Source organism: Tachypleus tridentatus, chromosome 2 (genome assembly GCF_004210375.1).
Source record: "Tachypleus tridentatus isolate NWPU-2018 chromosome 2, ASM421037v1, whole genome shotgun sequence".
Lineage (NCBI taxonomy): Eukaryota > Metazoa > Arthropoda > Merostomata > Xiphosura > Limulidae > Tachypleus > Tachypleus tridentatus.
In genome coordinates, this window is record NC_134826.1 from 43,303,324 (window position 1) to 43,322,970 (window position 19,647).

A 19,647-nucleotide genomic window follows, 5' to 3' on the forward strand; every position below is an offset into this window, starting at 1 on the left:
AAAATTATTTTATAAATTTGCAGGACCTACAAATCTTCTTGAGCACAAACCATTCCATAAGCTGAGTTTGCAACAGAAGGTTTGGATAGTCAAGTCTCTCTGTGATTATTGTCTGGTTAGTTTCTTGTTTATGAATAATTATTGGAATGTTTGAAAATATTTATTTTGCACTTTTTTGCATGAAAGTAGATAATTGTGATTCATTAAGACATCTTAGAAGAGTGATTTTAATTACATAATTGTATTTTAAATGACAACTAAAAGTTTGCTGCTTAATAAATTTTAATATTCAACCATTGTAATTTTAAGGTAAAACTTTTTTAGTGTAGAACTGACTTCACACTAGAGTGAATAAGTCATTATTTTACTAAACTTTTAATTTGATTCGTATAGTTTATATGAATAATAAAGAGGGTTTTTATTGAAGGATTTGTTTTATTAATGATATAAGTTGTGGTCAAAATGAGAATTACCTACTAAACAAAGTAAAAGGAAGAGAGAAAAGATTAAAAAAAATAGATTAATTTTAGAATTATTTTTAGCATCAAAAAACATTTCTCTTCATATAATAACAAGAGAGAAATAGGTTTTTTTTTTTGATTCTAGTTTGAATAATATACAACTGATTTACCTTCTGGATCATAAGGCTGAAGAATATTATTTTGTGTTTTAATTTATTACACGGTAAGATTGTATAATTAGAAACAGGATGAAGAAAATACTTGTGGCACCCTGACTAAGAGGTAAAACACTGGTAGGTTAAGTGTTAATATATATATTTTGAAATTATTTCAGTTTTCAATAGTTGAGTTAGTGGGTGCTTTATAAAAGTGTTCATTTAACATTTCGTTACTCTCAGTTACAAAAAACTATGTCATGGTAGAGATTCAGAAAAAATAAGAGGACAACAGTGCAGTATTATTACTTTCATTGGAAATAATACTGCCTTCAGTTAATATATTTTTAAAATGTGTTATCACATTGATATTTAAATTGGATTTCATGAGTATATGACAAAGAGGTTGCAATTCATTGTACTATGTCTTTATAGCACAGCCACAGTAACGATAATAGAGAGCCTGAACGAACTGCCTGTAGAATACCAAAAAGAGCAGGCACTAGGCGAAGACAGGGAAGGTAACACATACATTTACTTTCCACATTTTTGGGGTCAGGAGATTAGGATTTATCGTACAGCCCCTTGGACTGATCAAGCAATTCCTAGTGAAACCATCCCAGACTGGTGTGATTATCCTCAGGTAGTGTAACTGAAAAATAAAAGTTTAGGTAATTCATTATTAAAATAGATCATATGCTACAGAATTCTCTTAAGAAAGAACAGATGTTGAAATATTTCTTTGATCAAAATAACTATGTTGGAAGTTATCATATAGTAAACTGGATAACTCATTCAAGGATTGATATTGTAACATCTGTTTATTTCTGACAGTTTACTAGTGTGTAATTAATGTTTATTAATAGTGTGAAAAACAGTTGGTTTGGGAGAGACATATACAGAGTTTGTTCAAGGTATGTATATCTTAGAAAGTCATGAAATTACACTAATGTTACGGATTGGTGTAAAAAATAATACAACGTTATTTGCATTTTAATTCTTTCTTGTACACTTGTAAGTACATTGTAGTGCAATTTCATCAATAGAATAGATTGTGTCACAATCATAAAGTTCGTGCATGTATTGCAATGAAGTCTCTTTATTTGTGTTAATATAAATGCACGATGTGTAATATCAGTGATATAATACAGTTTAATATCATCAAAAATCCTTAGATACTGTAGGTATAGAAGATATTCTATAGCTTTCTGTTTTTCTTTGGTATAGTAATCATTAAATTTTTGTTTTGTTTTGATTCACCTATTCACTTTTGTACCTACTATCAGTTATTCTTCCTCGACAGTATAATACTCATGTTTAGGCCTCCCATTTCTACTGTCAACTAATTCTTTATAAACCAGCTGGTATTGACAGTGGGAATTTCATGTGATATCATTTCCAGAGAAGAAGTGGATATTCATGCAATTTTCATTAAGTTTCAGCACTGTATTCAAATTTAACACTTTACAATTCTAAAAAGCATAATCAAGTGTCACGTTTGTCTTACAGTTCTAAGTTTCTCATGAAACAGTGTTAAATTATTACTAAACATGGTTGGTAGTGCTTACTATGTAGGGGTGAGCTGGGGAAAAAAATGGCTGATGTACATTGTGTATTGCTCTTCATTGTCTCAAATCTCTTACAACAATCTAAAAGACTTTTATAAGTACCTGACATAGGTTTTTAAGGTTTTAAAAAATTATTAAGACCTTCAGTTTAACCAAAGAACATTGCTAAAGTAGAGAACTAGAGAGTATTGTAAAAACCAAATATTTTTCTGATTCTGATGTCAGAAGGTTTAGCTAACCAATACTTGAAGTTGTTGTGATGATTTACAAATCAAATATTGAAACATAGAGGAACCCAGTAACAAATAAATTGTGGGAAAAAATTAAGGATGGTGTAGGTATTTTAATAACAAAAAAGTACAGAAATAAGGTAGGGTTGAAAACACAAAATGATACAAAAATATCTACAAAAGTAGCCATTGAGTCAGTATTACAAACTAATGGTAATTAGTCATTGTAAGACTTTATAATATTACTGAGTTTAAATGTTTTTATTCAACCCTGAATTTATGCAAGTAAAAGGAATTCAACATTTAGTTGTAAATACAATGTTTTTCTTGGAAAGATTTTGTTACTTATAAAGTGATTTTTGTATGCTTTTTTTCAAATTCATTCCTGCTTTGTTTCTGCATTTTTTGGCATTGCCATTCTGTATCATAATTAAGTTTTTCATATTTTTTTTTATTAATTGTTTTTATAAAAATATCATGTGTGACTACTGTGACTTTCTGCCTTGTAACTAATAGCAATTTAATCTTCATGCCTTCTATTTAATGATATGTAAAAAGTATTTATCCAATCACAAAAAAGTTGGATAGCTTCATGTAGCTACTTGTACCACCCACCTGTGTATAATGTGGTAAGTCCTAAAATTCTGGCACAGATAACCAAGTTGCTTTGCATCATAAAATGCCAAACTAACCAATCATCCAACCTAAAATTCTAATTTCAATTTAAAAAAAATTCCCTCTGAAATAATAGGCAGGTTTGTTTGCTTTACGTTTCAGGACCTGCAAAACTTCAAACTATTGCAGTTTTTATTGACATGTAAGTTTGATAAACAGAAATGACAGGAATATGTGTGTTTAATCTTGTGTGGCATGATTCAGTAGTCTTGTATCTTCAAGTAAAGGTCCTGGTAAAAACATCCTGGAAATTTCTTTTGTAAAGTCTGTATGAACTCTATATATGAAGCATGGAAGTGACATATTTAGAATTTAAAACGTGGGAACTCGTAATATTGGAAAAACCCACATTTATATAGTTATTGGTAGTGTTAGTTTTAATATCTTATAGGTAATATTTTTTTGAGTTAACATTAACAAACTTGTTAGTCCTGCTTAATGTCCTAAATTTGGTTTGATTATTTGATGTTTTTTGTTTTGATTTTTAAGTATGAAGTGAATGAAGAGCAGGAACAGTTAGAAGACACTATTAAAGACAAAGTTGATGAAAAGAAAGATCTTGGGGCTTCACCTTACATCAGTAGTTTTATTACACAAAACTTTGATGATTGCTCAAAGGACAATGAAGATGACTTGTATGACTGTGAAAAAGAATTATTGAAATCGTGTAAGAATTGTGATAATTCTGCTTTAGAAGAGAATTTGAATAAAGATGTACTAGATTCAGTTTCTAGTAAAGCTAAGTGCAAAGTGGATAGTTATTCTGGAGAACTTTGCAGCGATGATGATGAAGAGGATAACAGATTAAAATCTGATCATCTCTACTGCAAGGATATCAAACTGGATGCATCTGAAGAAAAGCAAGAGTCTTCCAGTAAAAACTTTAAAAAGACGCTAGTCTATGGGGAAAACAGACAAACTGATTTTGAAAGGCATGATTTCAGTACTACGATCGTGGTTTCTATTGGTTCAGATTTGTCTGAAACTCAGAAAGAAATTGCAACTGAAAATCAAGAGAATGATATTGATTCTTCCTTTACGTTAGACCACAATCTAAATTACATCACTGAGACTGAAGACATTGATAACCAACATAAACATGCCCAATCAAAATCCAATATAGAACAAGAATTGGATAAAATCAATGATACCCGTGTTTCTAATTCAAGTGTATTAGAGAATAAAGATGATAAAATGTGTGACAGTCAACACTTTAGTAATAATAACAAACTGGTACAGAATGAGATGAAAAGCCAGACATCAGAATTGCATACTTTTGAAGATGATGAATGGTTTCAAAAGGAAACTAAAACTATTGATCAAACTAAGGGATTTGGAGATGAAACAGAAAGTGGTGTTGAAAATTTATCAGGTATTGTCAAAGAAAGGAGAGTATTAAACAGTGTGAAATATTCTGCACCATCTAGAAGATCTTCCAGGATAAACGACAGGCGACTTCAAGCATTGGCTGACCAATCACAGTCTTTTTACCACTAAAACTCCTGAGAAATCAGAAAAGGTTAGTCAAAGTTTGTTTATTGATACATTTTTATTTCTTCATTTACACAAAATAAATTATTTTTTTAAGACTATTAAACCTTATTGTGTGTTGTTGCTTTTTAATAAAGTTCATGTATTTCTCTTTAATTCATAATTATACGTAGTACAAAATATGTTTGAAGTTTTGCATTTTAACTGCCTTAAAAACGTCTGTGATAAAAAGTGTTGGCTTTATAGGGTTTGAGTGCCTAAATTAGGTGTGAAAATATACTTCTCGCTACTATCTCAAAAATCCACTCAAAGATTAGTAGCTCTGGCTCTTGAAACGAACAATTCTTGAGGAGGGTATCTAAAACAGATGCATCCACTTTAACAGCATTTATTTAATTTCATGATTGTATATATAGACTGTAGTAACTGGTGTTTTTCTTAGTCAGTTAATGTTTAAAAATTGTGTTGTGTTTAATACTGTAATAGTAGCATGCAGCTTTTTCAAATATCTCATTTTTGTATAATTGTAAGAATTCACAGTTTTTGAAGATTTCAAAATGTTTCGTTGTGATATGTTTTTCAAAGAAACGATTAAAATGTTCTATACTTTTGCGGTAGTTTTTAAATATTGGGACTTATATCTTCCTACGTTATAATAAAACGTTCCTATAAATTATCTATTTTATAAAACTAAATTCTATCAACAAACCAACTTTGTTTAAAGTTGTTAATCAGAAGGTATACTTTAATATATATATATATATGTAGTATACATAAATACTTTTATTTTTTTTAACATTTCTTTGCCTTTCCATGTGGTTTCTTTGACCAATATACCTTAATACAGCAACATGTCAGTAAAATGAACCTTAATGTAGTTGAGTGCAAAATGACCCAACTTATTTCAACTTTTTCCATGGAACATGCATCACGCTGCAACATTCTAATTGAAATAAAGTGTAAAACAATAAGGTGAGGCAACATATAACTAAGTGACTATTTCACTTTGTTTTAATCTCTTCTCCAATCTGCTTTGAACTAAGTCGTATTTACTGATATTATTGACACAAAAAAATAAGAGTTTTCATAATGTGGTGGTGACTAACCAAGGCAACTAAGTTTGAGAAACAGTGATTGGGTAAAGTTTGATAAAATTATACCTGTAATTGAGTTACAAAGTTAAATTATTGCTGTTTGTTCAAAACAGACAATGCATCCATCCAGGCATGATAGAGTTAATACGTGATATGCGTGTCTGCTGAGATTATTCTTGATAAACCTTAAACCAACACTCACATTTTATTTCTTTATGATAAATATCACATTGATCCAGAATGATATAATTAGAAGAAAGTTTAGTGTCTTTCAATTAATAATATGTAGGTAAACAACATGTGTTCCACCATCAAAAACAAGTATCTTTGTCCTTTTGGACCATTGTTTGCCTCCATGTTGTTATTATTCATGTAATGTACTTCTTTACTCAAGTGCTCTTCCATAAACACTTAGTATAATATACTCAAGGTCAAAATTCATAAACTGTATTTCAGTCAACTATTTAACTTTATAACATGCACAGACTCATTTTTTCACACATTATGCAAGTGTGGTTAATTTTATGTTCATCAAAATTGTGCCTGATAAAAACTTGGTCTTTAGAGTTGAAATCTTGTACCAAAGAATATTTAAATAATATGTGGAGAAAAATCTGTGCATTTTATTTTATGTAAAATTGCATATTAATTATCAGTTTACTAAATGATATGTTTTGGTAGCTTGCATATAATTACTGCAGTTTTTAATGCCTAAAATTAGACTAAATATATACCTTACTTATTTTTCTCATTGTTATCATCCTTTTATTTCATAGACTTTTGCATTAATTCATACAAACTCCTATCTCTGTATACAGAGATTGTAGTCTTTTATTTTTGTGTGTATAATTCAATAATCCTCTAGCCTGTACATAAAAAATTATTTATTTTGAAATTTTATTCAGACAAATTTTCTACCGTTTACAGTATAACTGTTGTGCTCAATGTACTCTCACGAACAGCTGAAGTGACTTCTGTAACACTTCTGTTTCAGAAGTCACTTCACCTGTTCATGAGAGTGCATTAAGGGCAAAAATAGACGTGATGTTGAGAAACTTGATGTGTAAACCAATTTGAACATGTAAAAGACAATGTACACAGCTACATCATTTATAACTATGACATACAATCACACTTTACAGTATTTTTGAGAATACAATCCAGCGTGGAAATTGTATTCAAGCAGTTTTGAACAAGTTTCTTCCTTATGGTCAGATTGGTCTTCACAGAGTTGACTTTGATCAGTGCAATGCATGTTATTTATTTAGTTTCAACATACATTTTAAAACTTACTGTAAAATATATGTGAAACTTTGTAGGTATTACAGAAACTATTATTTGTAAAGAATGCAAGGAAACAAGCTTATAATTGATATAAATCTGTCTTTTTCAGTGCCCCCCATTTTCCAGCTCTTTAGCCACACACTTCTTTTTATCAGAAATGTGCAACTTTCTTATTTTTATGAAAGGGAACGTTTTGTGTGTTACCTCTTCAAGTTAATTTGTAACAGAAGCCTTTTTACTGACAATTTGACTGACCAGATTTTACTGAGGAGGTTTCTGTATGTTTTCTCAGTATTAAAGAGAGCTTTGTATCAAATGTATAAAACAAACCTAAACTCCTAGATGAGTGAATTATTAATTACTAAATACTTGTTAATGTAATGTCATTCTAACACCCTGATAGTTGTCAGTTATGTCCTATTTTTCCCAAACTTTTGCCTTATTTTTTCCTTGATATGCATATATTTGTAGTTATTAAGTCTTAGTATTTTGGTAGTTGAACAAATGCTGTTGAATTTTTCTTCTAAGTGTTATATTTATTTATTTTCATGCAGAAAGAAGTATATGAGCTGAAAAGTACCAAAGAAGAAAAGAAAGAATCTCATACATGTAGCATAGAGCCCAACATTAAGAAATTTAAACTAGTTGCACACAGTGTTGAATGTTTACGGAAATTGCTCTCAATTTTGAAAATAATGAATCACCAAAAAGGGCAAGGTAATATTTATTCACACTTCACAATATTACAGTATTACATTTGACATCATGATAATTGAACTGATGTGGAAATTTACTGCTGTTTTTTTTAACTGTTCACAAATTGAAAAGGAACATTATTGCTAAAATAGTTTATTAGAGCTTACATAAAAATTTAAATAATTTACATTTTTGAGTAAGTAACCAAGTAACAAGTATTTATGTAAAAATGTAATTAATGTAGAACACACGAGTTTATGTTTAGTTAAGAAAAACTTAAATGCTATTTTATGTGGTGTCCCAGAAGACTACACACATTTTAATGTGGCCCGAAAAGGTACAAAGTATGGGGATTACTTAATAATGAAAGCATTTATTTAGAGACTAATGATAAAATTTATGTTCCCATAATGCATTTTCACACCATCTTTTCAATGAAGTCTCGACATTTATTGATAACAGCCTATTTTTGACTATCATGTTGTTCATGTTTCTAGGGAGATGTTTTGAAACTTGTGGTAACAGACATTGTCCTTTAGTTCATCAGTGGTCCAAGGCTTGGAGTTAACATGAATTCTGTCTTTTAGAAAATCCATAAAAATAAGTATTGAAGTGATGGATGAGGTGTGTATTTAGGCCATTTCATGTCTTCATAAAGAGAAATCTGTCAATGTGGGAATTTTCCATGAAGGTAACATCTTGTTTTCTTTGTTGAGGGGTTGCCTTGTCCTGCTGGAACCACTGTGCAAGGAAATTCATGTAATTTGTTCCTGAGAATGTAGTGAACAGATGTTTGGCTTTGTAGGTAGTTGTTGGGCAATGGTTTACTGCATTTCTTACTGTTCCCACATTTTCAGCACTGTGAGAAGTTTTCCTTCTGCCACAATAGCCTTTTTATGCTGGCGATGAACAGTATCTGTTGTAACAAATTTGGTCACAGTCTGAGAAATTGTTCTCGTAATTGGTACATCCACAACACCACAAGCTGAGCTGAATTTATCTGTACCACACTTATTGTCTTGTGCCAACACTCGATAATTTTGTTTGTTGAATAATTCACAATTTTCCCATGTTCAAACTTAAGAATTCCTTAAACAGAAAATAACGGTTAGGTATATCTTAGTATATAAGCATTTAAACACATGACCCAAAATACATATTTTGGAGACATCCTTAAATGTAATATACATTAAAGAAATAACTATGTTACAAGTACTTGTCTGTGTAAAATAATGCTATGTAGTTATTATAGAAAGTAAGAGCTTAAGTTTGATGTATGCAAGATACTAGATAATTTATTAACTGTTTGCCGAAGAAAATATTAAAACAATACTATTTTTAACACTGAAATTCACTTTTTCTATTTGAAAAATTACTGCTATTTGTAAGAACAAGTATAGTGTTTAATTTATTTTCTTGTATTTTCTCAAATTTCATAATAACAACCTTTGGATCAGATTTGGCCCACAAATGTGATTTATATAACTATTTTCAGAAAAATAATCCTCTCACTCTGTGTTCTAAGTTTGTTATAAGAGTAACAGTCAATTTACCAATGTGCTGCTGGTTAACTTCTTTTTTCTGGGCAATTGTTTAAAATTGCAAATGGCAGCAGGTAGTAGCTTTGCCATGAATCTACAACTTAGGGGCTGAATTTATTCCCCAGGATATTCTTTAGATATTAGAAAATACACTGGTTGTGTAGCAGTAATGTGTTTGCAAGTAAAACATGCATAGTTTGTATTAATTATTTTATTCTGAAACAGTGGTAATATTTATGAGTAACATTATGGCAGAAGCATCTTTGTTTACTAACACAGTGAATTAATGTACTAGAATTCTCATAATAACATTGAAATTGTTAATGAAAGACTATAATTTCGTAAATAGGAAGGCTACTGTAAAGGTTACTAATATCAAGTTTCTGTTTTAATCTCAAAATCTTTAATTCTCCTTTTGGTATTTGCTGGAATTTTAACAAATACTAGCTCTTTCTTTGTTACTGTACATTATTAACCTAATTACTCTTGAGCATATTTCAAACCTTTACACCCAACAGGATTAACAAATTCTTGGTTGTAGAGAATCTTGCACTGGAAGTAAAGTGGTGTTTGTTTGATGTTTTACACAACATGGGAACCCAACATAGTATAAGTGTGGCATTATTATACACCAGTTTGAGACTTTTGATATTTCTTATCCTCTCTTTTCATGTCTTGGTGGTTAGGGCACTCAAATTGCAATCTGTTGGTCTCGGTTTCAAATCCGTTTGGCATCAAATGTGCTTATACTTTCAACTATTGGAACATTATAATATTGTAGTTAAATTCCACTGTCTTTAGGTGAAAGAGTAGTCCAACAGTTGACAACAGGGTGGTGTTGACTAGCTACCTTCACCTTAGTCTATTGCTGTTAAATTTGGGAAGACTAACACAGATATCCCTTGTGTAGCATTACACAAATTTCAAATCAAACCTTAATCTCTCTATCATTTAATTTTCACTGCTAGTAAACTTTAAGTATTTCAATTATTTTGTTTTATATTTTTGTTAATGTATTCCCTTAACTGTTAAAAGATGATCTGTGCTTTTAGTTTGGGTTTTTTTTGTTGCTGTTTCACATAAATGGAAACAGAATAATTTCTGATCTCTTCATTATTATCTCATCTCTATGTGTGTCTCGAAATTCACTAAAAGGTAAAGCAGAAAGTTGGGAAATCTGTTTCTCTTTTTTATTTTTATTTTTGATTCTATTTTTACTCTAGTGTTTATTTAACCCTTTTACTTCATTATGGCATTGAGTGTATGACATGCACTAACCTTCTTTTCCAATACCCCATGCAGATACATTTGTCTCGGCTATGCGTATACAGCATCCCAGAGGAATCTCTCTATTTTCTAATGGTTAGATGTTGTGTATATCTCAGAAATGCTGGTATGGGTGTTAACGCTTTTATTGAAAAGCAGAAAACAATATTTTGACTTTCTAGATCATCTTTATCAACCTGAAGATGACCTAGGAATGCCAAAACATTGTTTTCTGCTTATCAATAAAACTGTTGATACCCATACCAGCCATTTTGAGATTCATTTTTATTTCAAGTGGGTTTCTCGTCATCAAGAGGTGTGTAGATCGTATTACTACTGCATATCTTCATCAGGATAACATGCTTCTCAGAAGTTTTAGCAAAACTTCTGGGTCTCCTTCAGCTGGATATCACTATTTAGCCATGAAAGAAAAAAAAGATAAATTAGGCTTTCGCTTGTACAAGAGATTTCTTTTTAAATCATCTGAAAAAAAAAACAAAACCTAAAGCAATGAATGTTTGAGATGTTCCGAGATTTATTCCAAATAAATTTTGAATATTGTTTTTGTGTAAAATTTATCATACACAAATATGATTAATAAATCAGATAATCAAGATCAGTAAGCCTAAAAGTGTTGTACTGGTGATTTTTGAATGTTGTTAAAAGATGAATGAATATGATGTCATAAAGTGAAGGATTCTTCTGTGAAATCATAAACAACCTGTTTGTACCTTTGAAACTGTAGCAAAAAATGAGATTATACAACAGAAAATCTTGCACAAGAAGTACACACTACTGTTGCAGAGGAAAGGCTATCAGTATATAACTTTTGTATAATGTTTGCTTTTGAAGCTTTATTTTTGTATTTAGGTAAGCCTGTTTAGGGCTATAGTATAGCTTTCCAGAGACATCTTGTAGGATTTTAGACATTTTTTGATTAAGTTATTCAGTAACTTTCTTTTTTTTGAATAGCCTTCAGTTGTCATAATTGGTTTTATCTGCCCATACCAATATTCCTGTCCCCCGCTGGTACAGCGGTAAGTCTGTGGATTTACAATGCTAAAATCAGAGGTTTAATTCCCCTCAGTGGACTCAGCAGATAGTCTGATGTGGCTTTGCTATAAGAAAACAAACACACACACACCAGTATTCATGTTTTGTTATGTTTTTCATATTCTGTGTAAGTTATCAGAATTGTGAAGCTCTTTGTTAAAGAAAGATAATTATGTGGTGATGATATAGTGTGTCTTTGGATAATTTCTGCAATTGTACTTTTATATTTGTTGAAAAATAACCTGTTTGATTGATTAAGTTATTATTTCTTAAATAGTGAAGAAAATTATGTTGTTTTTTTCAGTCATGTATATTAAATGTTTTCATATTAAGATAACTTTTTTGACAGGGTAAAAGTCGGAAAAATGTCTGTGAAACTCATCTTTGTAATCAGTTACGTGCACTGTTAGCTGAAGTAGAGCCACGGGAAACAAAATTGCATCTGACTGAACGAAGAATCAGAGTACGCTTAAAAAAAGAATGGGAGGACTTTCAGAAACAAGCGTCTAAAAATAATGAGGTATTTGAATGCATTCTATCATAGTTTGAGCCTGAAATGGTCAGGTGGTTAAGGTGTTTCACTTACAATCTGCTGGCTGTAGTTTTGAATCTTCATCCCACCAAACATGCTCACTTTTTCAACCATGGAACATTATAAGGTGACAGTAACTAGCTCCTCCAATAAACAGTGGCAACCTAAAAAGTTTTTCAACTCAAGAAATTCTCCATCTTATTCAGGAACTTTGGTAAAAGAGTAACCATAGGGTTGGCAGTGGGTGATGAGGACTAGCCATCTTCCCTTCTAGTCTTTCACTGATAAAATAGGGACAATTAGTGGAAATAGCCCTCATGCAGCTTTATGCAAAATCCAAAACAGATCAGACTGTCATATTTTGTATTTTACTGCATACACAGTTTTTTGGGATGAATTCGTTTTTGTTTTGTTTTTTTATCATCACAATTTTATTTAAATGTTTGAGGGGTCGGAGAAATACAGGGTGTTTGGAAAGTCACTGTGCACTTATATATTTGTTAACAGACAAAACTGCACAGTGACTTTCTGAACACCCTGTAGTTTCTACTTAAATTGACTAATAGTTGGCTGAACTCCTTTATTGAATTTATCAGAAAGTGTTCATATAAAAGATTTAAATATAACTTCCAGGCATGGTGAGTGATTATTTGTGGAAAGTAAATGAAGTATGTATGTATGTATGTATGTATGTTTTTGCTTAAATTTAGAGCATTTTAATTTACAAAATATTTATAAAATCATAAAGCAAGAAAGTACATTTGAAATATTGTTGTTATTACTAATGAGCATCTTTGTTTTTTTTAATATAGTATATTAAAAAAGTGCAAAATTACAACACTGAAAATAAAGGAAAGTCTTTTGATTTTTCTTGAGAAGCTTGTCTTGAATTTTGAAGAGACATTGTTATAAAGTTTCCAAGTATGTTGTGGTTTAATATTATAACCAAATTTATCTTTCTGAACAAATTTAACAAGCCAATACTTCAACCCATTAAAACATAAGATATGTTAAATTTAACAAGCCATACTGCTACTTCCAACCCATTAAAACATAAGATATGTTAAATTTAACAAGCCATACTGCTACTTCCAACCCATTAAAACATAAGATATGTTATACTTAGAACATGATATGAAATTTTCTTGGATATATTGCAAGGTATGAAAGCAGTGAATACCAGTACTATATTGTTTTTATACAGTTTTAACATCTTTATGTTAATCTTGTTCAGATGCACCCTGGTGTTTGGAATAATGGACTTAATGAACAAGAAGACAGTAGTGGAAGCTCATCTGTCTCTGAAGATGAATCTACTGTCATCAAAACAGGAAGGAGAGGGAAAAATGAGTTGGAATATATATCTGATTCTTATGAAGTATCTGTTAGTTCTAGAGGACGTAAGAGGAAGCTAAGAAGACTGGATCTTCATGAGGATGTTCTTTGTGGTAAAGTCACAAAACCAAGAAATCACAGAAAGATGGAGGAAAATTGTTCATCCAGAGAGAAGATGAACCCATTACAAGTTTCTGTCAGTTCCAGAGGTCGTGTAAGGAAGCTACGTTTGCCTTACTTGGATGAGGAAATTCTTACTGAAAAAATTCCTAGGTTTTCCACTCAATCACAAAATATTGAGCAGACAGATCAGGAAATTGTATGTAGAGTGGAAAACACTGGGGACAAAAACTGGATTCTGTAAAGTCTATCACTAAAGAAGATTCAAAATCTAGTCATATAAAACTAGAAGAATCTAAGACTAGCATCAGTTGCTCTTTGCCTTTTCCATCTAATATTACTACATTTAAAGGCATTTTGAGTAACTTAAAACCAAATATCATCAGTAAGACTAACAGGTATATTGCAGAGGCAAGTAATTCCAATAATAACTTATTGAAATCAACTAATAATAGAACTTCTTATACAAGCCCTTACAGTGTCAATTCTTCTGCATCTTGTTTCTCGTGGAACACCACACCTGAAAAAAATAAAATAGTGGTTTCTTCAAATGAAACAAAGCAGACTGGTTCCTCAGTCATGAAAATACATCAGAGTTCAGAATCTTCAGCAAAGGTAACAGTAACTAGCTCCTCCAATAAACAGTGGCAACCTAAAAGTTTTTCAAGTCAAGAAATTCTCCATCTGATTCAGGAACTTTGACACATTCCAACAAAACTTCTTCTCAATCTAATAATTCCGTCTTTATGCTTGTACCAGTTGTGGAGCCTAAAAGTGGAAAAATGTACTTTCAAATTGTTCGCAACAACGACGGTCGATCTAATCCTCAAAATGTTTCAGACTCTATTCCCAGCACTAACACTGGTAATAGCTCAGATAACAGTACAGTGACAAAATCTCCAAGTCACTCAAAGGTAGTGACTAATGTAGCAACTGCTGAACAAATTCAGCAGTCAAATTCTTTGAATCTGTTTTCCACAACCGTTTCTTCGACTAAGCCCAGAGCCACAGCTCCTAACATCCAACCAGTCACCACAAAGGTTTCTTCAAGCGAGTCACTATCGTCGCCTATCAGTATTCCTTTATCAGAACTGCTGCAGCACAACGGGACCAAGATTTCAACCATAGCAACCAGTGAAGGCACTAAACTTGTTCTCACACTAATGCCAAAACAGTCAGCGAATTTCTTCTGTTGCTACATGTGCATCGTCGTCACCTATAAAATCTGATAAAATTACTACTTCAGTCATTACGCAGGCAGGTTGTGTTTCAGAATTGCATAAGGTTATAAATGGTTCAAAGTCTTCTCTTGTAAATTCAACAGAACAGTCTCATCAGATACCATTAAAAACCTCTGAACCACCACCCCGAGCACCTGTTTTGAAACAGAACAAAACTCATTACAGTTCAACAGCTGTTTGTAGAAATAACAGTCTACCTGCTCGTAGTAACCATCAGTTAAAGCTGTGCACAACAGGTTCTGTGATTAAACAGTGTGTTCCACTGAATTCCCTTACTCAGACTTTTTCTGATGGGGTAAAGGCTAATGCTGACTTTGAGGATAAAAGAAATCTTCTTTGTTCCCCGCCTTTAGAACATCAGTTGTGTGCAACATCGTCACCTGGCTCATTAGAAAAACAAGCAGTTTATCTGCAAGTTTCCAGTCCAGTAGTGAGTAATGTTATATCCACTAACACAAACACACCAAGGAGTACAGTCTTTGTCATGCCAAGTAGAAATGCAACTAATGTTTTTACCTTGCCAACAACACGCCCTGGCATGTATACACTTAAACCTGCAGCAAAACAGGTTTCCGTCATTAGATCTTCTTCACAACAGCTGACCTCGGAAGTCAGGTCTGCAGAGCTGTCAAGCCAGGTTCCTGTTGTACAGCAGTTGTCTGTGGTTAGAAGCCCATTTTCTCAGTTGCCTGTTGTGAACAGTTCACAAGTAGTAAATGCAGCATCTCAGCTTCCTGTTATGAACAGTCAACATATTGTCAGTGGACTATCTCAGCTTCCTATAATAGACAATCAGCAGATAATTAATGAAATACCCCAGCTTTCCCTGATAGAAAACCAAAGGTTGTTGGTGGTATTCCCCAAATTTCTCTTGTGGAAAACCAGCAGGTTGTTAGTGGAATACCACAGATTTCTGTGGTGAATGACCAACAGATTGTTAGTGGAGTGCCTCAGATTTCAATGATAAATAACCAAACAGTTGTAAATCCTGTTCCCCAACTCTCTGTCTTAGATAACACTCAGATGGTGAACACAGTGACATCATTACCTGTAGTGCACAATAACACTATTCAGCAGCCACCATACTCTGCCACAGAAACACAACTGGTACAGTCTTCTGGGGAAGAGAATATATTGACCCAGCCAGCTTGCAATTCCACTGGAGGACCACAGTATTACCTGTTAACCAGCACAGGTCAGCTTTTACAGGTTAGTCCACAGAAGAATAACTTTCAACAGGAAGACAAGAATGTACAAGATTGTTATGGCTCTAGTGGAGTTGCAACGTTAGTGATGTCTGGTAATATGTCTCAGAATCTAACATATTTACCTGGATGATATATTAATCTACTGTAATATTGTTTATATGTATTTGGAATTCACAGTGGTTGACTTGTCTGTGATGTAATTTTTCTCAGGATAAAAGAAAATTTTGAAAGAATGTCTACATTAGATCCTATCCTACAATTTTACAATATCTTGTAAAGAGATGGGTGTATTTTTTTTTCTTTTATCTTGCATGTGTAATTTTCTTCTGTGTAAAAGTCTAGTAGACTTCAGTTCATTTCTCAGGGAACATCAAACCCAACATAAGGTTTCCTCAGCATTTTAAATGCCTCAAAACTTTTGGGCATCATAGTGAAACAGTCATATGTAAGAGATTGAGTGAACCTTAATAAAAGAATAAGGTAGTTGTATCTGTTTATAAAGAGGACCTTTGTTAAAACTACAGAAACTACTAGAATGTAAGTTATGAAACTTTTAAGGTTTACAAAGGCTTTAAGCTGTAGTTTTATCATTCACAAACAGAATACATTACATTGAACCATTGTGAGAAGTCAAGTTCTGTGAAATAATGTATAACATTTTAACTTTCAACTAAGCATTAAATAGATTTTTTTGTGTTGAAAAGAAAATCAATAAGCCGTAATGAATAATAAAAGATAAACTTACATAAACATACTTATAATTATAATATTTACTGAGATGATTCTAACTGGTTATAGATGACTACTTGTGCTGTAATATAATCTGAACTTGAACATATTAATTTAGACTTAGAGGTGCTAATTAGTGTAAAAACTTTTTTATCAGTAACTTTAAATCAATGATTCTGTTTGATGGCATGCTTCTTTCCAGCACCATTTTATTTCTTATTTATTTACCTCTGAGTTTGACCAATTTTTATGTTATCATTTTATGGACATTCACTATTGAAAGTTACCTGAATGAAGTGTGTTACCTGTATTTACTTTTCTACTTTAAAATTAAAGTTATTATCTCTCTCTAAAGAACAGCAAAATGTTGTACTTGTAGGAAGGAAAGCCATGGTTTAATAATTCATCCACTCATCACTCTACTATTATTTTAATTTCACATCTTAATTTCATGTATTACCTGGAACTTTAAAGTAGAATATGTTCCAGTGGTTTACAGGAACTGTGACCACTATATTGAATAGTTATTGAACACTGCCACACTAGGGGAGACAAGATGTATTTCCTACATCCTTATATCCATAGTTTAGCCTACAGTTTACACTGAAAAACCGTGCTATACACTATTAAATCTTTAACTATACCTTAAAATAGATTATTGAATAAGTTTCAGGCTCTCCATTTCAAGACTCTGAGGTAGCTTTTTCCTGCTATCTTTTTACTTAGATAGATAGTGTATGGTTTTGTAACTAGTGGTGTGGAATACAACACATAAGAGAAGAAAACACAGTTCCTTTCTTAAGTTTTTTTTAATGAAAAATGTGAACCATTGTTTGTGAGTCTAGTATGTTTACTGTGATGAAAAATGTTATTGGTGCTTGAATTTATTCTCTTATATAAGGTTTTAACCAAAGATCACAAATTTAGTTGTTTTTTTATTCTGGTTAACTTGTAATGGTTAATACTAAATATTTAAACAATGAGAATGTTGTTTTCTTTAATTATCCAAGTAACTGGCATTAAACAGGTGAATATTTCATGGGTATAGTCTGTTTGTATCATTGAAAGTATTGTTGAAGAATCAGTGAGTGTATCTGAGAACTAACAAAAGTTGAACTGAAAATAGGAACATTCTTACTTAGAATAAATAAGAACTTGTATTACTGTGAACTATTGTTTAAATCAAAGTTTCTCAAACCCCCAAGTCTTTAGTCTGTCAGTTTCACCCGTGCTGGCATTATTACTTATTAGTTGAGTAATTCATGGAATTTCACATGTACATGGTAGTTAAGAGGAAACTAAATTTGTATTTTCTCTACAGTTAAAGTTTCAGGATTAAAGACACATTAACATCAGGTATTTTCATAGTGGTAACTAATTAACATCAGTCACATTTGCTAAACTTATTGTGTTCTCTATTTTTTATTGTAATTTTGCATAACTTTATGTTTTAACCATTAGTTCTTAAAGATTGAACTTTGATCTACTGAACAGGTAATAGAAAGTAATTCAAATGCTTTGAAGTATTAGTTAATGGGGCCATTTGGTTTGAATGCTAAAATAGAAGAAAAAAAAAAGGTCTTAAAAGTAAGCTTGAAATTTCCTTGATCACAGAGAGAGAAAATAGTGGATATTCAATCCAGTAGTGTATTTAAATAATGCAAGGTCAAATTAAATAAGATATACAAGTTTTTTATTGTACATGCAAATATAACTAAATTTTTAACGACTTGCAAAAACTTTAAACAGTGTAGTAAAATGATCCAGTTTGTTAAGACTAGTGTATATATAGCAGTTCATGTTTATTGTTATTTGCTCAAGGATAAAAAAGTGTGATTTTTTTTTCAGTCAAATATATCTAATATAATGAACACTGAAAATTAAAAGTTGTACACAGTTATTTTGTGATCTGTTTTAATATCAGACTTACCAGGAATCAACTTAAATATTTAAACATTAATATTCTGTTCCTGATTCTCTTAAAAGATGTAAGTATTTGAAGTTTAAAAATGTTTAGTAGGATATATTTATTTAAGTCATTCATTCGAAAATAAGACTTGGGTTGTCATATCTATTCTTAGCGACAGTGTATTGTATTGATGTTTAAGCTCGGTATGAACATGACTGCTGTGTAGTTTTATAAATTTAATTCAGCTTAGTGAATTTCACCACCAAATTAATGTGTGTTGACCACTATTCATTGAAAACTTAGTTTTGTGTGCTTATCTTCTTCAAGAGAAAAAAGTAAAACATTTGTCAGAGCGAATGTGTTTTTGTTTACGTCTTATAATCAGAGATAACTATTGGTTGTTGTACCACTTTTATTCTTTACATTGGAATTTTTTACCATCTCTTAAACCCATAAGCAGGAAGACAACTTTCAGTGAAAAGTTTTAAAATTTAAACATTGCACAAAATATCTGCAAACGGAAAAGGAAGTGTAAAAAAATTAATGACTAACCCAAGGATACGCTCATTTTCTGATATTTCATACAGTATAGTATTAGGAATTTGTATTTAATATTTGTTTTCACTTTGAGGCATGGTTAGATTGCATTTTGAATAATAAGGATTGATTATTCGTGATAGCAGATACGTGACATTGTATGTATGCAACACAGTATGTTTAACAGTCTACACAAATAAAAACTAATTTATATTAAAGAAAGTTACCAACATTTTATGTTTCTAGGTGTTTTGTTTTTAGTGTGTTTTTTTTCTATTTAACATTTGAATGTACCAACTTAACAAAAAAAAACATACGAGTCGTACTTCCGATCTCATCTCCAGTCGAGCGTAAAATTATGAAATAACTGTTGGTCACTATATGTCAAAGTACATGTATTGTTAACGATTTACTTACCCATATTTTACTTGATTATTTTATTAAGACTTTCATCTGTATCTGTTTATACAATGCAATGGCCAGGTGGTTGGAGCTCTTGACTCCATATAAGGGTCGTCTCAC

The 19,647-nt window shown here is 31.5% G+C and overlaps 2 protein-coding genes across 2 annotated transcripts; both read left to right on the forward strand.

The window, feature by feature from the left end:
* Window positions 1-1,010: 1,010 nt before the first annotated feature.
* Window positions 1,011-7,675, forward strand: LOC143245481 (uncharacterized). Its single transcript, XM_076491844.1, has 3 exons — window positions 1,011-1,259; window positions 3,579-4,608; window positions 7,513-7,675. Exons 1-2 carry the CDS (start codon window positions 1,011-1,013, stop codon window positions 4,584-4,586), a joined length of 1,257 nt encoding a protein of 418 aa, XP_076347959.1. The 3' UTR covers window positions 4,587-4,608; window positions 7,513-7,675.
* On the forward strand, window positions 5,470-19,357 carry LOC143245482 (uncharacterized). Its single transcript, XM_076491845.1, has 6 exons — window positions 5,470-5,552; window positions 6,817-6,925; window positions 7,513-7,675; window positions 11,434-11,498; window positions 11,864-12,034; window positions 13,281-19,357. Exons 1-6 carry the CDS (start codon window positions 5,470-5,472, stop codon window positions 13,743-13,745), a joined length of 1,056 nt encoding a protein of 351 aa, XP_076347960.1. The 3' UTR covers window positions 13,746-19,357.
* Window positions 19,358-19,647: the final 290 nt, after the last annotated feature.